The sequence below is a fragment of the Copadichromis virginalis genome, linkage group LG7 (assembly GCF_057382275.1).
Source record: "Copadichromis virginalis isolate Kocher_CV1m ecotype Utaka linkage group LG7, C_Virginalis_male_GT1.1, whole genome shotgun sequence".
In the NCBI taxonomy this organism is placed as follows: domain Eukaryota; kingdom Metazoa; phylum Chordata; class Actinopteri; order Cichliformes; family Cichlidae; genus Copadichromis; species Copadichromis virginalis.
This window is the reverse complement of record NC_140624.1, coordinates 40,248,330-40,271,602: the sequence shown is the minus strand read 5'-3', so window position 1 is coordinate 40,271,602 and position 23,273 is coordinate 40,248,330. Positions and strand designations below refer to the sequence as shown.

Here is a 23,273-nt window from a genome sequence, read left to right as displayed (position 1 = left end):
GATGCAACCCTAAAAAGATTTGTGTCTCCTCCCGAGACAAATAAAGGCATAGCTGGAAATTAAAATGCTTCATTCTCCTTTGGAATTTGTAAAAGTATTGCTTTTACACATTTATAGGAAGTTTGAAGAGGGTTAAACCATGAAAATGAACCAATCTATTTTCTAAATGACCTAAAAACAATTTTCATGAAGATTTAGGAAATATTATCTATTTCCAAAAAAAGGCTGGCTTCATAACATCTGGTTGAGGTGAAATGTGTCAGTCATCTATTGTGCAGTCTAACTGATACAATGTCTGTCAAAGCAAATTCTCCAGGCTACAACATCCTATCAAAAGTAGCCCCTTTCAGAGGGGTCCTGGCTAATACTGAGTAAAGTTAGAGTCTGCAATGAAATGTTGCCATCCTTCAATCTCAGAACAGTCCTGCTAAATGAAGACATAAACAACATAAAAGATGGGCGGTGAACACATCAGTCTTCCAAAAGTCAAACAAAACGATCCGGCAAACTAAAGGAAACAACTGATTGGATATAAGCCTATCACTGCTCACAGGGTCATCTCAACAGGAAACCAGGAAGCTGTGGTAAATTGTGTCCATGGAAATGGCACTCAACACAGGAAATACATCCAAAAATACATGCCACCTGCACAAAAACAGACACACAAATGCAGACTACTATCGATGATGTGGTCAGTTGGGTCAACTTAAATAACTCGAAAGACAACAAGCTGATTATCCAATTGTTTTTGTCCAGTTGCTGATTGTTAATGAAATAAATAAATGATTAAAACATGATAATATGTCCAAGTAACACATTTTTGTTGGACAAGTGGACTGTTCAGTTGCTGTTTCACCTGTGAAATAAACTGGCTGAAGCAAACCCTCTTAAATAACTACTTTGGTTTTTTCTTTCTTTTCTTGCATAAGCTACTGGTCTTTGTGGCACTAAAAACACAAATGAAGATTAAGCTCAAGAAGCCTCTGTTTTTTCTCAAAAAGGTTGACAGCATTAAAGATGGGGCTGTCATCTAGCTACTGCCTCTGCTCTCTAACAAACAGAGCAAGCAGCACTGTGACAGCCACCTGCTCAGGAAGCTTAAATGTGAAGAAAAGTGTTGGTTTGTTTTAGCACAGTGCCAAAGCTACAGAATAAATAACAAGTTAAAATAAAAGCAGTCAGAATGCAAATAAGCTGCGATAAATTCCATCTATACATCCACCCATTTTCCTCCACTTATCCAATTCAGGTTGCGGTGGGGCTGGAGCCTATCCCAGCTGTCACAGATATAACACGTAAAGACACACTGACGCACACATTTACAACTACAAATTATTTAGAATCACCAATTAACCCAACTGGTGGGAACCTAACCAGAGTACCTGGAGAGAACAGAGGCAGGCACATGGAGAATATGCACACCGACAGGCACCAGCTGGCTGAAACATCATGTCAGTCAACTGCAGGCTGACTGCCTGACAGCATCCAGGCTGCCAGTCATTCATTCGTTCCCGAAAACCTCAGGATGAGTGATTTCGCTGTTGCCAACTTGATGTTTTGAAACAAATTGTGATGAGAGAGACTCAGGTCTGACTGTGAAAATTCTCAACTTGTCAGTCACAAACCAGTGAGCAAAGCCTGGATAATCCTGTACTATGAAACACAGCATGACCAAAATTTATGATATGTTTTATTCAATCTGGCCTAAATAGAGTGACACAAATGTGTTTACAGAGGTTATGTCAGAAAGCTGTTTTCCCAAAGACTCCTGCAGGACTGGAAGGTTTTTGGAGTTACTTTCAATTTCTGGTGGTCAGCAAAAAAAAATGATGTCTTTCTTAAAACTCATCATTTATTTATTTACGCTATTAATAGAAAATATAAGTCTACCAATATATATTATAAATAAAAGGCTTAGTAAAACTTTGATCTACTCGCCTGTGGGGCCAGTGGGTGGGGGTTACTGTGGATACTGATTGATGGATGTAACAGCTTTCATTTGCAGTCCATGCAACCCCCACATTAAACAATTCACAGCCAAGCAGCACAGCAGAAATAAAGCAGAGCCCATCCTGTTCTATTAGGACTAAAATAACAAGTCTGTCTATTATTTATCTCTACTAAGCTACAGACATAAGCCACAGACATACACACAGAATGACAGCTTATTGCAGCACTGCAAAATAATATTCACCTACCCACTGCCAGAGAGCCTGAAACAACAACCAGACAGAAATCATGTTAAGGTCCCTTTTCAAAGCTTGAGTGGTACACAGAAATGCAATGCATGTCTGGAGTCATATCACTCGTATTCCTTTAAATACCTCTCTTGACACAACTCACACTCAAACCCAGAACCCCCAAGACCCCTTCATGGAGCAACAACAAAGGGCCTGACAGCAGATTCAGTGAGATTTTCCAGGCTGAATACTAATGCTACACACGCACATACAAACACACACACACACTTTCATGCTCACCGATGAGGGCTCTTAAGCAGAAAGGTCTGTAGTCAGAGAGTGTGACCAGTCGTTTACACAGGCTCTCCAAGCATAGAACAGACAGCCAGATTAACACTCACAGCACAAGCACAGAGCTAACTGGAAGAAAAAGCAGTCTGAACACAGTAACACTAGACAGCTGTCCCAATATTACTAACAGTATGTCTTTAAAGACCATGACTCCATTGCTTTAATATAGATCTCTGTGTGTTTAATAATATTTCATACTGTGAAAGCAAAACAAACAGTATTGGGCTACTTGCCCAGTGAACTGGTGCAATATGCACAGTATGTATTATGTGGCAGTAGAGGTACAGTGAGTCAGTTGCTGGTGTAGAATATTTTCAAAACCCCTTTTTTAAAGTCAGGTCATGTTGATTACCCTAAACAGCAACAGTGTCAACAAAACCTATCACAGGATTCCCAGGAGAGATTTAAAAGAAACAATTAGGAATAATGGGCTGGTGCCCAGCCATGCAGATTTGGGGTTCCACCAAAATGAAAAACCTGTGACAAAAGTATTTTAACCACAGCTTTATTATTATTATTTTTGAAATTTACCCTGTCAAATGACCTAACCAAGACAACAAAAACTATCTGCTTAATTTTATATATATAGTCAACCCCAAAGGCCCATTTTGAGCCAGGAAAACCATGAATACCCTACAAAACTTTTTTTTTTAACAAAACAGTCAAGGACCAACTTTAAAAACAGAATATGTGCATAAAAGTTAAATCAAGCATTACCACAGCATCACCCGAAAAAGTCATTAATCATATGACACAAATTGCAGATTAAATTAATGTAGGCACTAATTTCTGCCAGCAGGAACCGAGACACAGACATGAAATTAGGTGTAATAGGTTAATTTGATTAGTAACCAATCAGTAAAATGGACCAGACATCTTAAACTAGAGTTAATATATATATATGACATTAGGAAGATATACCCAGTGTGTGATCGTATGTATTTATCTGTTTTTAATAGTGAGACCCATGTAATATATATTTTCATAGTTTACTGTGGAACAGTTTACTGCTGAGCTCCACTACTGTGTATTGTTCATGGATAGCCTCCTCCTCCACTGGTTATGTAACAGTCCAGCTCTCCCCTGCTGTTAATCCAGCAGGCCGCAGTGTGTGCAGTCAATTATCATTCCCTTTGTTTCATCACATTGCACACATCCATAAAGTGAACACAAAATTTGTTGGACAATGACAAACCGTTTGTTATAGAATAAGTAACCTCCAAGATACACTGGGCAGACAAATATAGACAGTATAGTATCAGATCATGAGAATGAAAACCTACAGGTTAGATGAGAAATATAAAGTAAGAACAGACACGAAGGAGCAAACCTTCACTTGAGCCGGAGACACATGGATGGCTGAGATTGATTGTTTCGAGGATGTGGTTTTGCACATGTGTGTGTGAAGAAAAAGCCACCAAGCATATAATTCTAATCCTTTCCCAGCGTGATTTAGCCCACCTTACCATTTTGTCCCAAAGTACCCTTGGTGCAGAGACCACACAGCGAAGCTAACAGGCAAATGGGCAAAGGTTTGCAATAAAATTAAGATATGTGGTCAGAGAAGCTAGCGTGCCAATTTTTTTGTGGATTTTATGCAGAGTCAAAAGAAGCCATTAGGAAGTGGTGTACAATAAAAGCAACGTGGCTTTTAGCAGTTCAACCACAAATTGCTGGATCGGTTGCTGAATTAAAATTTGTTTCCCATCAAGATATAAATCACAGATGCGTGCCGTTGCTTTTGTTGCCAGTTTTTAATGCAAGACTACAGTCAATCAATCAGCAACTAATCAAATTAGCACAGCTATGAGTGTCACATGTTTGACATCAATGGAGGCTAAAGATTAGATCAACACATCAGTTCAAATTTAGCATTGTTTGGGTCAAAGAGTAAAGAAAGACTTACAGCACCACACACACAAAAAGACTGTTTGATAAACAAAGCTAGGTTTTTAGTTGGCTTCATGACGGCATCACTAAAACTGTCCTAAAAACAGACAAAATGAACGTTTGATGATTAAGTGACCATCCAGTAAATAGTAAGAGCCTCCAAACAAAGCTGGTGTCAATACTAAAACTATAAAGCTACAATAAATTATGTAACGACACTAGATCAATAGAAATTTATCTAGATTTGAGTCTAACCTCATCATCCATCATCAGTGCACGCTTCCTCTGTGTGAGTTGATCAATTTAGATAAAGCATTCCCATCTCTATACTTATATGTCACATACCCATAGCCGCCCAGCGAAAGTAGCACATGCAGGTTTGTTCCTAACCATGAGACAGAGCATAATAACACTGCTGTCCTAAGAGAGTGAACGGTTTCCTGCTGTTAGCTTATAGCATTAACTACTTCTGCTCTGCCTCACACTGGGAAGGAGCAGTGTGTTAATCACCAGTCTATTTCCGGAAGCTACCTCATTAGCCTCAAGTATTTAGAAGGAAGGAGGATTCGCAAAGGACGAAAACAGCAAGTGACAGCAAACATGTCTGAGCCTGACAGTCACTGCGTTATCCATTTAGATTCAGATATTCCATTTATCTGAATACTGTTTTTTCCATCCATGTTGATTTTTGTTTTTTTTTAAGGAAGAATGCAAACTAAAAGCACTGGGAAGAGAATACGTCAAAATGTAGCAGCACTCATTTAGTTTTTAACATGATTCAAATAATGATATTTATATTAGAGATTATGCACCAGTATGAACTTTTAGGTCCTCAAGAAAAGTTTTTTTTAAAACATTCCAGCACCACACCTGAAAACTAGAGGAGGGAGAGCATTTACAGTCAGTGCCCTGAGTCCCTAAAATGGTCTGGCCAAGGAAATCAGATGGGTGGAGTCATCTACATCTCAAAACAGACTTTTATAGATAAGCGTTTCCATTTTTGCTAAAGTTTTATTAAATTAAATTAATTTTATTACATTTATTAAATTAAATTAAAACTTTTCAATTCCTGTGAACTTCCTATAGTTGGTCTCAATGGTTTGTTTTATTTTGTTGTTCCTCTGAAGCACTTTATAAACACAGATTTTAAAATTTGCGATATATCTACAGTGAATTATTATTAATATTATTATGCAGCAAACACAATATAAATTATTCCTGTTTGGTACATGTGTACCACATGTGTATGTGGAGAAGACCTGGTGGTTTGACAAATGGCAGCTTTGTTTTAGAGCTGTTATGAATTATAGAAAGAAACTGAGCGATGAGTGATAGGAGAGAACAGAAAATTAATGATGTGCAAAACATAAAAATGCACGAGGGGTGAAAGAAACAGCTGACCTCCAAACTCCCTATGTCCCAGTCTAATCAAGCATCTGCAGGAAGTCAAGAACAAGGACATAGAGGGTCCAGGTGTCAGACACCACGGAACATCACCAGAGATCGAGTGTCCATTTCCTGACAAGTCCGATCTAGAGTGGACGGCTGGTGCTAATATTGTGGCTGTTTGCTGTAACACTGCAAAAATGTCTCAGCTGGCTCACTACCAGTACATTCCTGAAATGCGCATCAATGAAATGTTAACCGTAAGTGTCCCGAGTTTTGCTTCCAAATACCATAACCTTGGGTAACCTTTACAGGAAACTCCCTCCAGGACTGTACAACAGAATCAGTCATTACGCACAAACACACACACTCACACATCTCAGAGAGAAATTGTAAAAATTACAGCATCAGCAACTGCGAATCCTGCCCAACTGATTGCAACTCTGCCTGGCTGAACCCAAAAGAAAAATAAGGCGTTCTTGTTGTTAGTAACCAGATGGCTGGACATCAGCTTCTACCTTTCTGGCTCAACTTCACAACACACAGCCTGTAAAATTTAAAGCCTACATGATACCCCAGTCTAAAGCTGAAGTACGATAAGCTTGTAGCCCCTGGCAATAGAGGTCAACATCCCTCCTGACTTCCATGCAACACTGATTATTCTTCTGCTTCAGTTTTGAGCCAAACTATCCCATCTACAGGCAATTCAGCTCTCTGTTTCCTGACCATGTCAGTATAAAAGTGTTATGTCTAAGAGCAGTTCTCTTGTGCTGCGTCCTCTGCATTTTTGTAATGCACTTTCATTGTCTATGTTTGTGTGTTGTTGTAAACAGCATTTGTGATAGCAGGTGGCTTGATCTTGCTTTGTGTTAAATGAATGGCTTCTATTGCTCAGTACAACAATACTTGGTGGATGTTGCAGACAATAGCGGGTAGTGGAGTTTGTGTACTGGCAGCCATTACATAGCTGGATTGTATTGTTGTATTTCCTGCATCCCACTAGCTCTCTTCCTCCCTCGAGCACAAATAGCAATACACTGGATGACATTTTTTCTAAGCTGGAATGTGGCAATTCTGGCTTGTTTTAGAAGCTGGATTCAAACTTTCTTTTATTCACTACTGGATATATTAGTGTATTACCTGGCTCCAGACAATTAAAATAATGCAAACAACATTTAATATTTAAATTAAACTGTTTATAACAGCAGTTTAATTTAGTGTTTATCCAACTAAAGAAACACTATTCCCACATTTTAAAAAGTCCAAATCAGAATTTTTTTGTCCTTCATAAAGAAATTTTTCAAAATCCCCTTAATCCTTCCAATGAAATTCACATTAATTGCTTTCACTTAAAGTGAAGCAGTTGCTCCAGTGTGGCGATTTGACTGCAAAATAACACTCAGCAGCCTGGCTTTTATATAGTAATATAACCAGTAGACAACCAGCTAGCAAAAAACTGAGTCAAGTTCCCTACTTAAAAGAGACTTGTCGCAGACAAGTAGCACTCTTCAATACACATTCTGACTGAGATTGATTGCAATGTGTTGCCAACCTGTCTATGCTTATATATTAGACTGCAATTATTTACAACCCCATGTTAATATGTCTGACAGGGAGTGCTGTCTCTCCAAAGATCCTCAGGATTTTCTATACAGGCGCTGTGGAGAGCATCCTCACACAGAACATGACATTGTGGTTTGGGAACAGCTGTGTGAAGGACCAAAAAGCTCTCCAGAGAGTGATCCGTACAGCAGAACGCTGCTGCAGGATTGCTCTCCCCCCGCTTCAGGACACCTACACCAGGAGATGCCGGACTAGAGCAGCGCAGATACTGAAGGACCCGTCCCATCCTGGCAACAAACTGTTCCAACTTCTGCAATCTGGTAGAAGGTTCCGTATCTTCCGGGCAAGGACAGAGAGACTCAAGAGGAGCTTCTATCCCCAAGCCATCCGTGCCCTAAACACACACACCCGCCCTCTCACATCATCTATAATTGACTGAGTCAGGACTCTCTTCCAGACACTAAACCAAGGCACAATGTACATTTCAATTCCTTTAATTTTAAATATGTTTATATTGTCTATCCTGTAAAATAGTCAGATGTCTATTCATATTAATGTACAGAATTCACCTGCTTGCTGCTACTACTGCACATTCACCCAATGTGTGTATGTATGTATATATATATATATATATATATATATACACATATACATACATATATATATATATATATATATATACATATACATACATATATATATATACATATACATACATATATATATATACATATACATACATATATACATATATATATATATATATATATATACATATACATATATACATATACATACATATATACATATATATATATATATATATATATACATATATACATATACATACATATATACATATATATATATATATATATATATATATATACATATACATATATACACATATATATATATATATATATATATATATATATATATATATACATATACATATATACACATATATATATATATATATATATATATATATGTATATATGTATATGTGTATATATATATAAAAAACACCCAGCACGCCCCTGCGGGCGGTTTATCCTTCAAGCTCGGGTCCTCTACCAGAGGCCTGGGAGCTTGAGGGTCCTGCGCAGTATCTTAGCTGTTCCCAGGACTGCGCTCTTCTGGACAGAGATCTCCGATGTTGTTCCCGGGATCTGCTGGAGCCACTCGCCTATCTTGGGAGTCACCGCACCTAGTGCTCCGATTACCACGGGGACCACCGTTACCTTCACCCTCCACATCCTCTCGAGCTCTTCTCTGAGCCCTTGGTATTTCTCCAGCTTCTCGTGTTCCTTCTTCCTGATATTGCTGTCATTCGGAACCGCTACATCGATCACTACGGCCGTCTTCTTCTGTTTGTCTACCACCACTATGTCCGGTTGGTTAGCCACCACCATTTTGTCCGTCTGTATCTGGAAGTCCCACAGGATCTTAGCTCGGTCATTCTCCACCACCCTTGGGGGCATCTCCCATTTTGACCTCGGGACTTCCAGGTTATACTCCGCACAGATGTTCCTGTACACTATGCCGGCCACTTGGTTATGGCGTTCCATGTATGCCTTGCCTGCTAGCATCTTGCACCCTGCTGTTATGTGCTGGATTGTCTCTGGGGCATCTTTACACAGCCTGCACCTGGGGTCTTGCCTGGTGTGATAGACCCCAGCCTCTATGGATCTTGTGCTCAGAGCTTGTTCTTGTGCTGCCATGATTAGTGCCTCTGTGCTGTCTTTCAGTCCAGCTTTGTCCAGCCACTGGTAGGATTTCTGGATATCAGCCACCTCCTCTATCTGCCGGTGGTACATACCGTGCAGGGCTCTGTCCTTCCATGATGGTTCCTCGTCTCCCTCCTCTTTCTTGGGTTTCTGCTGCCTGAGGTATTCACTGAGCACTCGGTCAGTTGGGGCCATCTTCCCAATGTATTCTTGGATGTTCGTTGTCTCATCCTGGACTGTGGTGCTGACACTCACCAGTCCCCGGCCCCCTTCCTTCCGCTTAGCGTACAGCCTCAGGGTGCTGGACTTGGGGTGAAACCCTCCATGCATGGTAAGGAGCTTTCTTGTCTTTATGTCAGTGGCTTCTATCTCCTCCTTTGGCCAGCCTATTACCCCAGCAGGGTACCTGATCACGGGCAGGGCGTACGTGTTGATGGCCCGGATCTTGTTCTTACCATTCAGCTGACTCCTCAGGACTTGCCTGACCCTCTGCAGGTACTTGGTGGTTGCAGCTTTTCTAGCGGCCTCTTCATGGTTCCCATTCGCCTGCGGGATCCCCAAGTACTTGTAACTGTCCTCTATGTCTGCAATGTTGCCTTCTGGTAGTTCAATCCCCTCAGTTCTGACTACCTTCCCTCTCTTTGTTACCATCCGACTACACTTCTCCAGTCCGAACGACATTCCAATGTCATTGCTGTATAGCCTGGTAGTGTGGATCAGTGAATCGATGTCTCGTTCACTCTTGGCATACAGCTTGATGTCATCCATGTACAGGAGGTGGCTGACAACTGCTCCGTTCCGTAGTCGGTATCCGTAGCCAGTCTTGTTAATGATCTCACTGAGGGGGTTCAGGCCTATGCAGAACAGCAGTGGGGACAGAGCATCTCCTTGGTAGATCCCGCACTTGATGGTGACTTGTGCTATGGGCTTGGAGTTGGCCTCTAGTGTTGTACGCCACATCCCCATTGAGTTCCTGATGAAGGCTCTTAGGGTCCCATTGATCTTGTACAATTCTAGGCATTCCAGTATCCAGCTGTGGGGCATTGAGTCATAGGCCTTCTTGTAATCAATCCAGGCAGTGCACAGGTTGGTCAGTCTGGTCTTGCAGTCTCGGCTGATTGTTCTGTCTACCAGTAGCTGGTGTTTTGCGCCTCTGGTATTCTTGCCAATTCCTTTCTGTGTCCCGCTCATGTATTGACCCATGTGCCTGTTCATCTTAGCCGATATGATGCCTGACAGGAGCTTCCATGTAGTACTGAGGCAGGTTATTGGTCGGTAGTTGGAGGGGACCGGTCCCTTCTTGGGGTCCTTGGGGATCAGGACCGTCCGGCCTTCAGTTAGCCATTCCGGGTGTCTCTCGTTAACTAGCAGCTGGTTCATTTGTGCTGCCAGAAGCTCGTGGAGTGCAGTTAGCTTCTTCAGCCAGTAGGCGTGAACCATGTCGGGCCCTGGTGCTGTCCAACTCTTCATACTGGAGACCCTTTCTTGGATATCTGCCACTGTGATGGTTACTGGACCCTGTTCAGGGAGGTCGCTGTGGTCTGCCCTCAGATCCTCTAGCCACTGAGCATTGCCGTTATGGGTTGCATCCTTCTCCCATATGCTCTTCCAGTATTGCTCCGTCTCCAGCCTTGGTGGTGCTGTTCTCTTATTGTTCCCTTGCCACTGAGAGTACACCTTTGCTGGTTCTGTGGAGAACAGCTGGTTTATTCTCCTGCCTTCTATCTCTCTGGTGTACCTCCTCAAGCGGCTGGCCAAGGCTGTGAGTCTTTGCTTGGCAGTTTCCAAGGCCTCAGGTATGGACAGCTTGCTGTATTTCTTAGGCACCTTATTCGTCGCACCTTTCTGCAACTCCGTTAGTTGGCTAACCTCTCTCCGTGCTACTTTGATCTTGCCCTCTAGCCTCCTTCTCCATGGAGGGTACTGCCCCTTGTGGCTGTTCAACTTGTAGCCAAGCATCTCACTGATCACTGCTGCCGTATTGTAGATCAGCTTGTTAGTGTCGGTAATCGTGGTTGTAGGTATTGCCCGTAGTGCTGCATTAACATCATCTAGCAGACCTTCTGAGGGTACTTCACGTAATCTTGGTAACCGGCTACGGGGGATCCAGGTTTCAAGCTTGGCCATGATCCTATTTTTCAGGTCAGTTCCTCCCGCACTCAACGATCCTTCTCCTATCACACTTGGGGCTATGTACCCAATCTCGGGTGGGGGTGATGATATCTCCCCCCTGACCTGGCGTCCTGACTCCTCCTTGCCGTAGCATTTGTGTTGTACCTCGTCAATCTCTAGCTGTGAGAGCAGTCCCTTCTTTCGAATGTTGGAACACTGAGCTACTAGTTGTTTCGCCGTCATTGTGGATGTTGGGTATCGAAGAATCCATAGGTCCCTCATCCTATTCATGTAGCCCCTTCCGCCGGGGTTACTTGCGTAGTAGCATTCCAACAACGCCCTGTTTTCGTCCCTTGCCCACCGATGCCTTCTTGTTCCAGTAGCCCACTTTTCGTCAGGGTGCCCTGGTTCCTCAACACCTGACGCGGACCTTGTTGATCCGGGCGACGTCCGAGCCGGCATGCCTTCATATTTATCTGTCTCGCTCATGTCTGCGGTAGGCTTGCTTAGCATAGGGGGTCTAGCCTTAGGACCCTTACTGGATACAGACGCCCCAGGCAGGAATCGAACTTGCGATCCTCTGTTCCAAAGGCGTGTAGTCTAACCACTACGCTATCCAGCATATATGTGTATATATATATATATACACATATATACACACATATATATATATATATACACATATATATATATAAAAAAAAACAAAAAACACCCAGCACGCCCCTGCGGGCGGTTTATCCTTCAAGCTCGGGTCCTCTACCAGAGGCCTGGGAGCTTGAGGGTCCTGCGCAGTATCTTAGCTGTTCCCAGGACTGCGCTCTTCTGGACAGAGATCTCCGATGTTGTTCCTGGGATCTGCTGGAGCCACTCGCCTAGCTTGGGAGTCACCGCACCTAGTGCTCCGATTACCACGGGGACCACCGTTACCTTCACCCTCCACATCCTCTCGAGATATATATATATATATATATATATATATATATATATATATATATATATATATATACATATACATATATATATATATATATATATATATATATATATATATATATATATATATATACATATACATATATATATATACATATATATATATATACATATACATATATATATATACATATATATATATACATACATACATATATATACATATACATATATATATATATATATATATACATATACATATATACATATATATATATATATATATATATATATATATATATATATATATATATAATGTTCTTCCTCTACACCCCCTTCCCCCCCCCAATTGTTTTGCACATGTCGAGGGGCGTGTCAGGCTACATTTCACTGTGTGTTATACTTGTATAACTATGCATGTGACAAATAAAGAACCTTGAACCTTGAACCTTGTCAGAGGTGTTGTATGTTCAACCTCTGGGGGACCACTACTTCCACAAGACAACTACTTCCAGCTACTTGCAAATGCTCACTAAATTCAATATCATCCCAGGGCAACAACTGATTTTTTTCTAGTTGCCATCCTATTTTTACTCTCATGTGACTGAGGCATAATTTGGGTTGCAGTCACTGATGCTTAATCAAGTATTGTTTGTGAAATGGTATGAAATAACAGAAAAATGCATAGATTTCTTTTAAATAAGCTACCAGACTCTTTAGAGTAGGTGGAAGGACCATTCTCAATCACCTCCCCCAAGGGGCAGTTCTTTTGGGGGGGTTTTTCCAAATAGTTCTTTATAGATTTGGTGAATCCAAATATTTTTGGGACCTATGCCCACAGTTTTAGAAAAAATGGGTGGGTTTATAAGGGTAGGTATCACCCGTATGCTCTGTTGCATTACTTTGCTGTGTGTTGCTAAATTTCACTGTACATATAATCAAAGCTGTGGAAACTCTTGACAGCCCCTGTAATTGATTTCATTTGCATACACTTTAAATAAAAAAAAGACCATTATATTTTGAAAACCTACATCAAAACTGACAAAAGCACCTTGGCCTTTCAGCTCTTCAACTCTGCTCTCTTCATACAGTGTCATGGTGACTTATTTTGCATTATTTGCTGAAAATAAAAATTTTTTTTAAATAAAACAGAATCATAAAGACACCACTGTGTCCCTTAGTCACTTTTAGCTGTCATCAAGTCCTATGAGCTAAACAAAAATAGCAACAGAATGTTATTCACACCCCAAAGAACTACTTAAAATTCCAAGTACTTGAGACATGCACAGAAATGAAGAGGCTTTGTTTATATGCTGGGAAAAAAATAATTTTCAAGGCTTAGTCCATTAACTGGCCTGAGGAGCTTTCACATGACATGCTTTCCATCACAAACACCCAAGCCACATGTTGCCTTTCCTATTCATGTCATCCAGTCATTGTCAGCTGATAATACACTCAATATTTGTGTACAAAGAGGTCACAGTCGACTGTATTGCCACAATGTGTTGTATCCGTTGAGCACTACTCACTGTATTATTTGGACTTTGTCTTCGGAAACAGCTACTGAAGACCCATCAAAAAATCAGACGGTAAAAGGCGATTGGCCAGTTAATGTCAACAACACTTCAAGAACTTTGAAGTTAGCCAGGCTTCTTAACAGCATCCTCCACCTCCTTTCTCATGTTTTCTTCATTCTTTTTCCATCCAGTGTTCCAACTAACACCATCACTAACCTCTCCATCCTTTATCCCTCTCCATATCTATTATCCTTTGTCAACCTGTCGGCCTCTCTCATCCCATCCCTCCTGCAGGACCCTATTTCTATTTCCACCTCCTGTGTACTCTTGGCTCAGCAAGCCTCAGCATTATCAAACACACAGCTGTTACATAACCTGTAATTGTGCGTGTGTGTGTGTGTGTGTGTTTCCTGGAAGTAGGAGAGATTTGAGGTAGACATCACTGATAACTTTGTTGTTCCTGTCAATGTCCTTGCACTATCCATAGTGCTGAGAGGGGTGTGGATTGAAAATGTGCTTTTCTAATAGCCACTGACTGTCTCAATGTCAGTCTATGGCTCAATGTATGTGGTAGATACATCCTGTCATCAACTATAGAATCGAATTGGAGAGCTTGCTGTGATTTTTTCTGTCACTGGGCCTAACAGAGGTATTGGCAAACAGTCTGCCTGAATTGGCAGTTTGCTGTGTGGCTTCGTTATTTCCAGAACCAGCTAGCGATTTCAAATGATGACCTAACAAAATAGTCAACACGCATGAACAGTTATTCTAAATGGAGTCTGGGTGATAAAACAGACTTGAATCTCTACCATAACCCTGTTTACCTCTAAACTTTGAACTTTACTCAATAGACAAGGGCCAAAATCTCACAATGGGCTTGATTGAGATATTTGTCTGTGTTTTACAAAGATGCAGTTCTGCAGCAAAAGGGATGGTTTGTCACTCTATGTGAGAGTTATAGGCCATCAGGAGACCCAGCTTTTTGGAAAGTAAAGTGACCTTGTGACATCATATTTGACCCCATTATATTTTACACAGGTGTGCTGGGATGGTGGGTACAATTTTATGCTTCACAAAGAGAATATTTTGATACGCACAGTGGTCATTTTTTAAATCAGTTATGGTTTTTGATTATTACTTTTTTTTTAGGACTATACTACTATAAAACAATGGTTCTCCGGCTACGGGATGGGCCTGACTCATAGACCAGAGAGCAACTGCAGGAGGTGTGAGGGTGTGCATTTCTTTTAGATTTTGAAGTGGGACATGCCAGGTAAACTTTGAAAAAATATATCATCATCAAAAATCCCCCCCCCCCCCAAAAAAAAAAATAAGCCTCTAAATACTATAATAAAAGTGACTCTGGATGCAAAAAGTTTTACTTTAAGTTTGGCAATACTAGCGTAAAAATAGGGTGGCAACATCCTTGCTACTAGGAATAATTACTGGTTGCCTGGTGATTTCATTATATTTTTTGTCAGAGAGTGATTATATGTAGCTGAATTAACCAACTGGTTGCTTAAGTTTGAGTGTGCAACATCCTTAACCTCTGGGCAACAATTCTTAATGGAAGGCACTTGCACAGGTCGCCTGGTGGGAGGCAACCTGTATCCAAACAATCGAGATCTGACTCAGACTGACTGCAATCACTCTCAGACAGTTTGGCGAAGGTTTGCAAATATTTGCTGCAAATACTGTACTCAACCTGGGTCAGTCTGTACTGACAGACTAAACCCAACTCCTCCGCAACTCATTTCTTTGCATCAGTGGACTGGACTCAACTCAACTGTTTGCCATTGGTCATATTCTGGTTATAGTCCTAAATAAAAACAATGTTACAGTTCATCTCTGTCCTTCTGGAGTTAAATCATCAACCTGCACCAACTACATCTCTATTTGTGGAGGAATTTTGTAATTTCAGTTTCAAATCTATAAGGTTCTGGCTTGCTAGACCTGGTCCTTATCTTTGAAGCAACCATTTCAAAGGCAGCAAGATCGCAAGTTGATTGCATACAGTTGCAAAAGTTTTGCACACACCACAATTTTTGCCAGTTTTTCCTAATGTGATAGTTCCTGGTGACTTTATGTGCTCATCTCTTGCTACTTTCAGGCCATACTGTACACAACATTTAAAAAAGTAAATTTTATAAATTATAGCCATTAAAGTCAGAAAGAAGTATTATCCAAGGTGACAACAGCTTCATAACAGGACTTAAAAAACCAATGTGTCTATGCATCAGCCCCAAAGATTTCACTCCTGGTTGGGTTAAAATTCCATGATTATACTGCTTTGGTGATGTCTTGGCCTCTTTACTTCCTCTTCCCAGTTGGCTGTGTTTGCCTGTATTCCTGAAACTGCTTTGTAAACCAAGTGAAAAGTAAATACATGCTGTTAAATGGGGGGGGGGGGGGGGGGGAGAGAATCTCTTTACAAGATGACTGGAAGAATGTTCAAAGCCTCCATTGTGCCTTTGGCATTGTACCAGCAAGCTGTACTCAAGGAAAATCTACCATGAAGTAAAATCAATCAATGAGATCAAAACCAATCAGCAAAACTGGAAGTGATGAGAAAACAGGGTCAAGTTAAGTTGTTTATTTACTTTCAGCTGCAACATCAGTAATATATGCTTCTATTGAAAACTGAAAACGGCATGGCGATAATTGAACATTTCCAGGATCAAGTCAAGTCATTCATTGATTAGATTACAAAAAAAAAGAGAAAAGAAATCCACCTTAGCAATGTCCACTCACCAGTGAGCAAGAAGATTTTCAAAGTAAAGAATTTCAAGTTGCTTGGCAACAGCTATGAGCAAAGAAAAGAATGAAAAAAAAATCTCCAGCAAACAAATGAAGTCTGGCTTCATTTGGCAGCTCTTTCTCTAGCTTCCCTTATTACTATAATCCCCTATTACTCTGTAACTACCTTTAAAATAAAATGTTAACGTAACATACTTAGTCTTCAAAAATGTTTTTGTTTGGGCAGGGGCGTGGCAGAAACTGTGTATACGGCAACTTGACCAAGATGTTTTTCACAATAGCAGGACCTTTATTTAACTGCACATCCATCAATTTTCTTAGCTGCTCCTCCAGCTCAGGGTCAAGGTGACCTAACCGAAGAAGCCCTTGAAAAATGAGCCATTAAGATACAAGAAAAGAGAAGCTACAATAATGGAACACAGAAAAAAAAACCAAATACTGATAGCAGCATTAATAAAACGTCCCTCTGGTTCTGCCCAGTCATTCAGTATGCTGGATGGGGGATGGAAACCAGGTTAAGGTCATTCCTATATCTAGGTTAAAGTGATGCAGAGGAGGCGGAGGAGGTGCACAAAGAGAAAGAGAGATAGACATGTAGAGACTACTGCAGCAAGCAGTCTGGTCCACTGACCTCCTTTGCTTGTCCCTCTCTTTTTCTCTCAGTAGAGGAGAGTGCAGTATCCTGTGTCCTCCCACTCTAAAGATAATCAGTGTAATTACAGGCAATGTTTCTATTCAGAAGCACATACATGCACACACACATGCACAGCTGACAACATTTTCAGCATGCTAACAAACCCCAGAGGACACCCCCCAGTCCAGCTGACACACACGCCATTCACCCAAAGCAACCGTTTTACTTTCACTGAATGAGTTCCCATCATAAACTTATGCTCAGACACATTTCCGCTATGTTTTAGAAACTACTTATGTTATAATTTAATCTACCTGAGTGGAGATTGATGTGCAGCAAATCGCTGATTTCCGGAGCTCCTTAAGACCGGCCAATTAGCGGATAATAACCGGGATTAGTTTTTGGTTTTTACCGGCGGAGGAAACGGACTAACCGCTACTTCTTCTTTTTCTCCCTACGTTTTCTTCTTCTTCAGCGTTCACCTCAGTTCAAACTGCGGCACCAACCGCCGGTGGGACGTTAAATAAAACAAACGAACAAGAGAAGTAGCCTAACGGTTGTTCACGTGCTCCCAGGGGCGGTAATAACGGTAACAGTGGCTTCTGACTGAGATGGGACTGAGCTCCTTTTACGCGCCAGCTTTTCCAACTAGCGGTCTCCTCCTCTTTTTTTCTCTCCCCCTTCACCGCTTGCCCCTTTTCTCTCTCTCACTCTCCCTAGCTCTACCCTTTTTTTAGGCACGCGCGCTGAATAATGTAGGGCTCGCGAGGTCCTGGGAGTGTTTTCTGTCCCGTTCCAGAGACAATCGGAGAGCGACCAGCCAGCGCGAGCTCCAGCCAAGCACAATGAGGCCGACCCGCGCGGATCAGGTTACCACCATGCTGCCTTTCATTCATTCATTTATTCCGCCGCAAAACAATCTGACTGCAGCCCGGCCAGGCCCCACTCTCTCCCCTGCCTCTCTACCCCACCTCTCAGCCCCTACACCTTCTGCTCTGATAACCCCCCAAACACCTCCCTCTCAAATGTGCTCGTGTGGCATTTTCTGAGGAACAACAACTTGGAACAGTCTAGAACAGTGGTTCTCAAACTTTTCACAATGAGTACCACCTCATAAAATATATGGCTCTTGAAGTACCACCCTTATGACCAACATTAAAGTACAGTAGTATAGGCATATTTAAAACCACATACAGTTTACAGAGACAATTTTATTTCTTATGTGAGTGTTATTTATTGTAACTGTCATAAACAGGATGTGACATAATGATAAAAATAACACCTGTACTGCATTAAAACATTTACAGCAGGTGGGATATCCAATCTTTAAGTCAGAGCTTCCCAAAGTGTGTGTTCCGCCCCCTAGGTGGGGGGGGGACACTGCTAGCACGGGGGCTCCCACACAAACGCAAAGCGGGAGATGAAGCATAGCTGAATATGTTTCCAAACCAACTTCATTCTAAGCCAAAGACTAGAAAATATGGTGAAACATATCTTTGCTCCCCCTGTCTAAATGATGGACAAACAGTATCCCACAGTTGTTTATGTTTTTGGACCCATTTTGCACAGATCAATACAATACATATTGATCTGTGCAATGCTATCAATACATTTTTTGAAAAATGTATTGATAGCAATGTTGAATATTATTACAAAGGAAAAAAAACAACTACACGTAAAATAATTACACCGTGATGCCTCTGACTTTGTAAATGGAAGGACAGTAACTGCGTGTGTATATGTAAGCATGTAAAACCTGAAGATAGTAAGATTGACAGTAACAGTATTTTGTCTGTATCTGCCATTCTGCAATTCATCTCATGTAAACAATAACGTGGCGCAAAGCGTGAAGTGTTTTTATAATGTGCTAACCATAGCTGTGTAGCTAGCCACCACACAGCACATCATTATATACCGCTAGCCCAACTTCAGTAACCCTACAAACGCCACTGCTGTTTTGTTTTCTGTCTTCATTTATGTCAGAAGTGATAGCAGAGCTGTATGTTTTCATTTTTGCTTCGGTGGTTAAGCTGCCGGATTTTCGGCTTCACAACCCTCCTTCTTGATTCATGCACGTTGAAGCTCAGTTTGCTCTTCGTAGCGTTTCAGCCAACGACACGAAATACCATCGTGTGGTGGCTTTGCTGGTTCCGCTGTCCACCTGTCGTGTGATGACCCTTCTCCGGGATGCCCCCACCCAAGGGAAATACACCGCTCTCAAGGCGCTGCTGCTGTTGCAGTGCTACTCCCTCTCAGATGCAGAGCGGGTCAAGAAACTCCTCTCTCTCTTGGGCCGTGTGATGGTACCGCTCTCGAGCTCATGGAGAGCATGCTGTCCTTGCTAGGAATGGATGACAGTGGATTCCTCTTCACTCACGTCTTCTTCCGACAGATGCTGGCCTCGCCAACTCCCCGCTGCTGGCCATGAAGGATTACCGCTCACTCACAGAAGAAGTGGATCGCATTCTCCTGGCTACCAGGAGCTTCGGCATCCGGGCGATAGTTCCCGATTCACTGATGGCATCTCCTGCGCCCCCATTCTCCTGGGGGCCTCCGACTCATCGATGGTGGCTGGGAAATCTCCTTCATCTCAATGATGCATTTGCAGTTTTAAGGCTCAGGGAAACGAGGTCGCCAGCACTCTGTAGCGGCTGCAACTGCTGCAGATAAGCAAAGGCTGCTCTTCATAGAGGACTCACGCTCAGGGAGACGTTTTCTGGTTGACTCCAGCTCCCAGAAGAGCCTCGGGAACTCTCATGTCATCTTTGCATACCTCCACAATGGTATATTATTTAATCTTAAAAAGAATTGGAAATTTCCTGCGTACCACCAGAGAGAGCGCAAGTACCACTAGTGGTACACGTAACACAGTTTGAGAAACACTGCTCTAGAACTCTAAAGGATTCTGAAGTTAGAATATTTACTGAAATACTTACATTCTAGAATAGTCTAGTTATATTTATATCAGTGAATGGTCTAGTCCAGTTTTATGCCATGTCATCTACTGAGCTAAAGTTTTTACTGGTTTTTATTTAATAATTTTAGTTATATTTTATTCATATTTTTTACATTTAATTTACATTTTTACTCATTTTAACCATTGGTGTAATTTAATGCAGAGTGATGTAAATGATTGTAGTCCTGTGAGAAAGTAAGTGCACCCTTAACGCTAGGACTTAAGAGGGTTATCCCGTCTTTAAGTCTGACGTCATTAGCCGTTTCCAGGTCCAAACTCCGCTTCTGGTCCCAAAGTCAAATGAACACTGATCAGTACGGATGCTTTACACAGGTGTAACAATGTAACAATCTGACTGAGGGCTTTCAGAAGAATTGAAACATACAGCTCTGCTATCACTTCCAAATGAAGGCAGAATTTAAAATACAAAATATGAGTAACTGTATTCCGTTACAGTTACCGTTTAAAAATGTGGTATTCAGAATACAGTTACTTTGTTGAAATAAATGGATTACACATCGGTCTTTTCCTGTTTCATATGTTAGGCTATGCCCTCTCTATTTTTGGTAAATCCACCCCGGTGGAAACTCAAACAAAACACGCATTAAGAGGCTCTAATACCTGTGTCTCAATCTTGCGGCCCATTGCACCTCTACTTGCGGCCCGCATAATGACGTAAAGAAATATTTTTTAAAAAATTTGTTCAAAAAATTATTTAATATGAAGGCAATAGGCAGAGTGTTACAGGCATAGCCCTAAAGTATGTAGCCTCATGGGCAGTGTAGCCCAGTTGTAAGTGAGCTATTAAGACTCGACTGTACACTGTTTTCCTCCGAAACAATAAGTTCCGTTGGAGCAGCCTTTCAACACCTCTCTCTGTCTCTTGCTAGCAAAGTTGACCCAGACAACAAAGTAAAGCTAGTTTTCGGCTACGAGCCCGACACGGAACCGACGTATTAGCCAGAGGTTCCTTTACTACCATTTGGACCTGTTTTATATATGCACGGAATAGTTTTCTATACGAGATCGCTGCAAAAAGTGCAGCCTTACCTAATGTCCACCTACTGTTACTAATTTTATATTAAGATTTAAAAATCTTGTTTGTATTGGTATGGCGAGTATCCTTCAGTAATAGTAATAAATCACACAGCAATAGTACATTCATGTAGTTGTAAAACTGCTGATAATATATTAAGTAATCCAAAGTATTCAGAATACGTTACTCTCATTGAGTAACGTAACACGTTACAAAATACATTTTGGGGCATCTATTCTGTAATCTGTAGTGTAATACATTTTAAAAGTAACCTTCCCAACACTGGTAGCTAGCTACACAGCTATGGTTAGTATAATATAAACACAGTGAAGCTGGAGGATAAATGCTAGCTTTTTTGTACTAAATAAAAGTTAATGTGAGGATTCACTATGGTTAGGGACACGTGCAGTTGCATGACAAGTGCAACTCAAACACCTCAGACCAACTGTCAAACATGGTAGTGCATGGGTGATGATTTTGGCTTGTTTTGCAGCCATAGGACGAGGCCACCTTGCAAACCATGAGTTGACTGAAATTGAGAGAGCTATCTGGGGTAGTCCTTTCCTCTTTATATATCAAACCAAGGTTTCTGACTAATGTTTGAACACATTATGTGAATAATACTGTGAGGTAACACTTGCCCTTTTTCTAGATGCAATATGAAGTTTTAAATTAAACTTGCTTGACTTCTGTATACATGTCACTCACCATAGCAGTGTGAAGATTTGTGTTTGCAGTTGGAGATTGACATCCATTTGCCGTTGTCAAAGTAACTCCAAATGTCTGATTGTAGACTGGAAAACAAACAAACAGGAAGTTATTGGTACCAAATTTTAGATTAATTTTCACCTCTGGAAGACCTGCACTGTGGAGCTATAATCAGATCAAAACTAACACAATTATTACATGCTTCAATACTTAGAAATGCTTCAAAACCAAACCTCTGATGACACTTCCAAACACAAAACACAGGACAATGATTAATCCCAGGTTTGACTTCTTGAGAACATATCAGTCAGTATAAACTATGAGCGTTTCACTTACTGAATACCGTCTTTATATTTCTTATGAAGTAAATAAATAACCCTCTTTTAGCCTAATATTCTACATGCAGATCTATACTGATACTCTAAAAGTTTATCAGATGAAGCATCTAATGTATTCCTTTGGGAATATGTATGGGTCGGATTCATATGCCTCTGCATATGCCTTTGTGGTCTGTTGTTAATTTTTAAAAATTCTCTAATCTGCACTAGCATTACGCTGACAGTAAATCTTTATGCTTCATCACACGCTGTGGCTGTAGTTTCTTTTGATCAGGTTCTTTGCCCATTTATTGACCCTCTTCCTTATTGGGACTACATCTGATTTCATATCTTACACCCATGCTCACTGCAAATGAAGAAGCAACACTGCTGTAGGAGTAGAAAATATCAGCATGGATCTGTCAAAATAGATTCATTCTGAAACTACTTCTACTGGGCTTCTACAGGACAATCATTGATAGTACGGGCTAAACTCCTGCTACTACTATGCCTGTCACAACTATGCTAATTTTGCCACTGCTGAAGCTACAGTAGTTAGCAGTTAGCAGCAGCAATTTTACTGTTGTTCTAAAATAAAAGACTTAAATTTAGAGTTCTTTAAGGTTTGATTACAAGTTTGATTGATTAACATTCTATTATTGCTGCTTTTTAGATGGTGTAGCTTTTGCACATATTACTGTTAATATCTGTAAAATATAATGTCATTTCTAAAGCATTATAGATGAAACTATTCAATACTAAACTCTGCTACACCATGAAAATACCCTACACTTCAGTGAGTGCTTTTGCTTATTAATCTGATATCACTTTACACCCCACAACTACATTCTGGCAAGGAGTAACTAAAAAGAACAATAAGAAGGACAGCTGTGAAATTAATGAAAGTGGTGTTAGTAAAGGTGGCATGCAGTGGTAGCAGTAGCAGAATTAGTAGCATCAGCACCAGTAGTGGTAGACCTGTAATAAACCTTGTAGTATAAAAGGAAATAATACTTGACACTCTGTTAAAACTCAGGATGACTGCGTTGTACATTAGTTGCATCTGTCGTATGATTTCTCTTTTGAATTCGTTTCCATTTTTGCTGTTTTTTTTAATGATTTTATGCCATGTGCACTCTTAGTTCCACCTTTTTAATTTCCATCATTACTCTGTTTCTTGTGCTTTAGCGTGACTTAACTT

General features: G+C 40.9%; 1 protein-coding gene across 1 annotated transcript in view; it reads right to left on the bottom strand.

Annotated features, from left to right (window-relative positions):
- Positions 1–23,273, bottom strand: part of palm2akap2 (PALM2 and AKAP2 fusion) — an 88,695-nt gene that overhangs the window by 19,770 nt on the left and 45,652 nt on the right. The window contains exon 9 of the mRNA XM_085463349.1: positions 21,756–21,841. Within this exon, the coding sequence (XP_085319475.1) occupies positions 21,756–21,841 (86 nt within the window). The remainder of the gene's footprint in view (positions 1–21,755; positions 21,842–23,273) is intronic.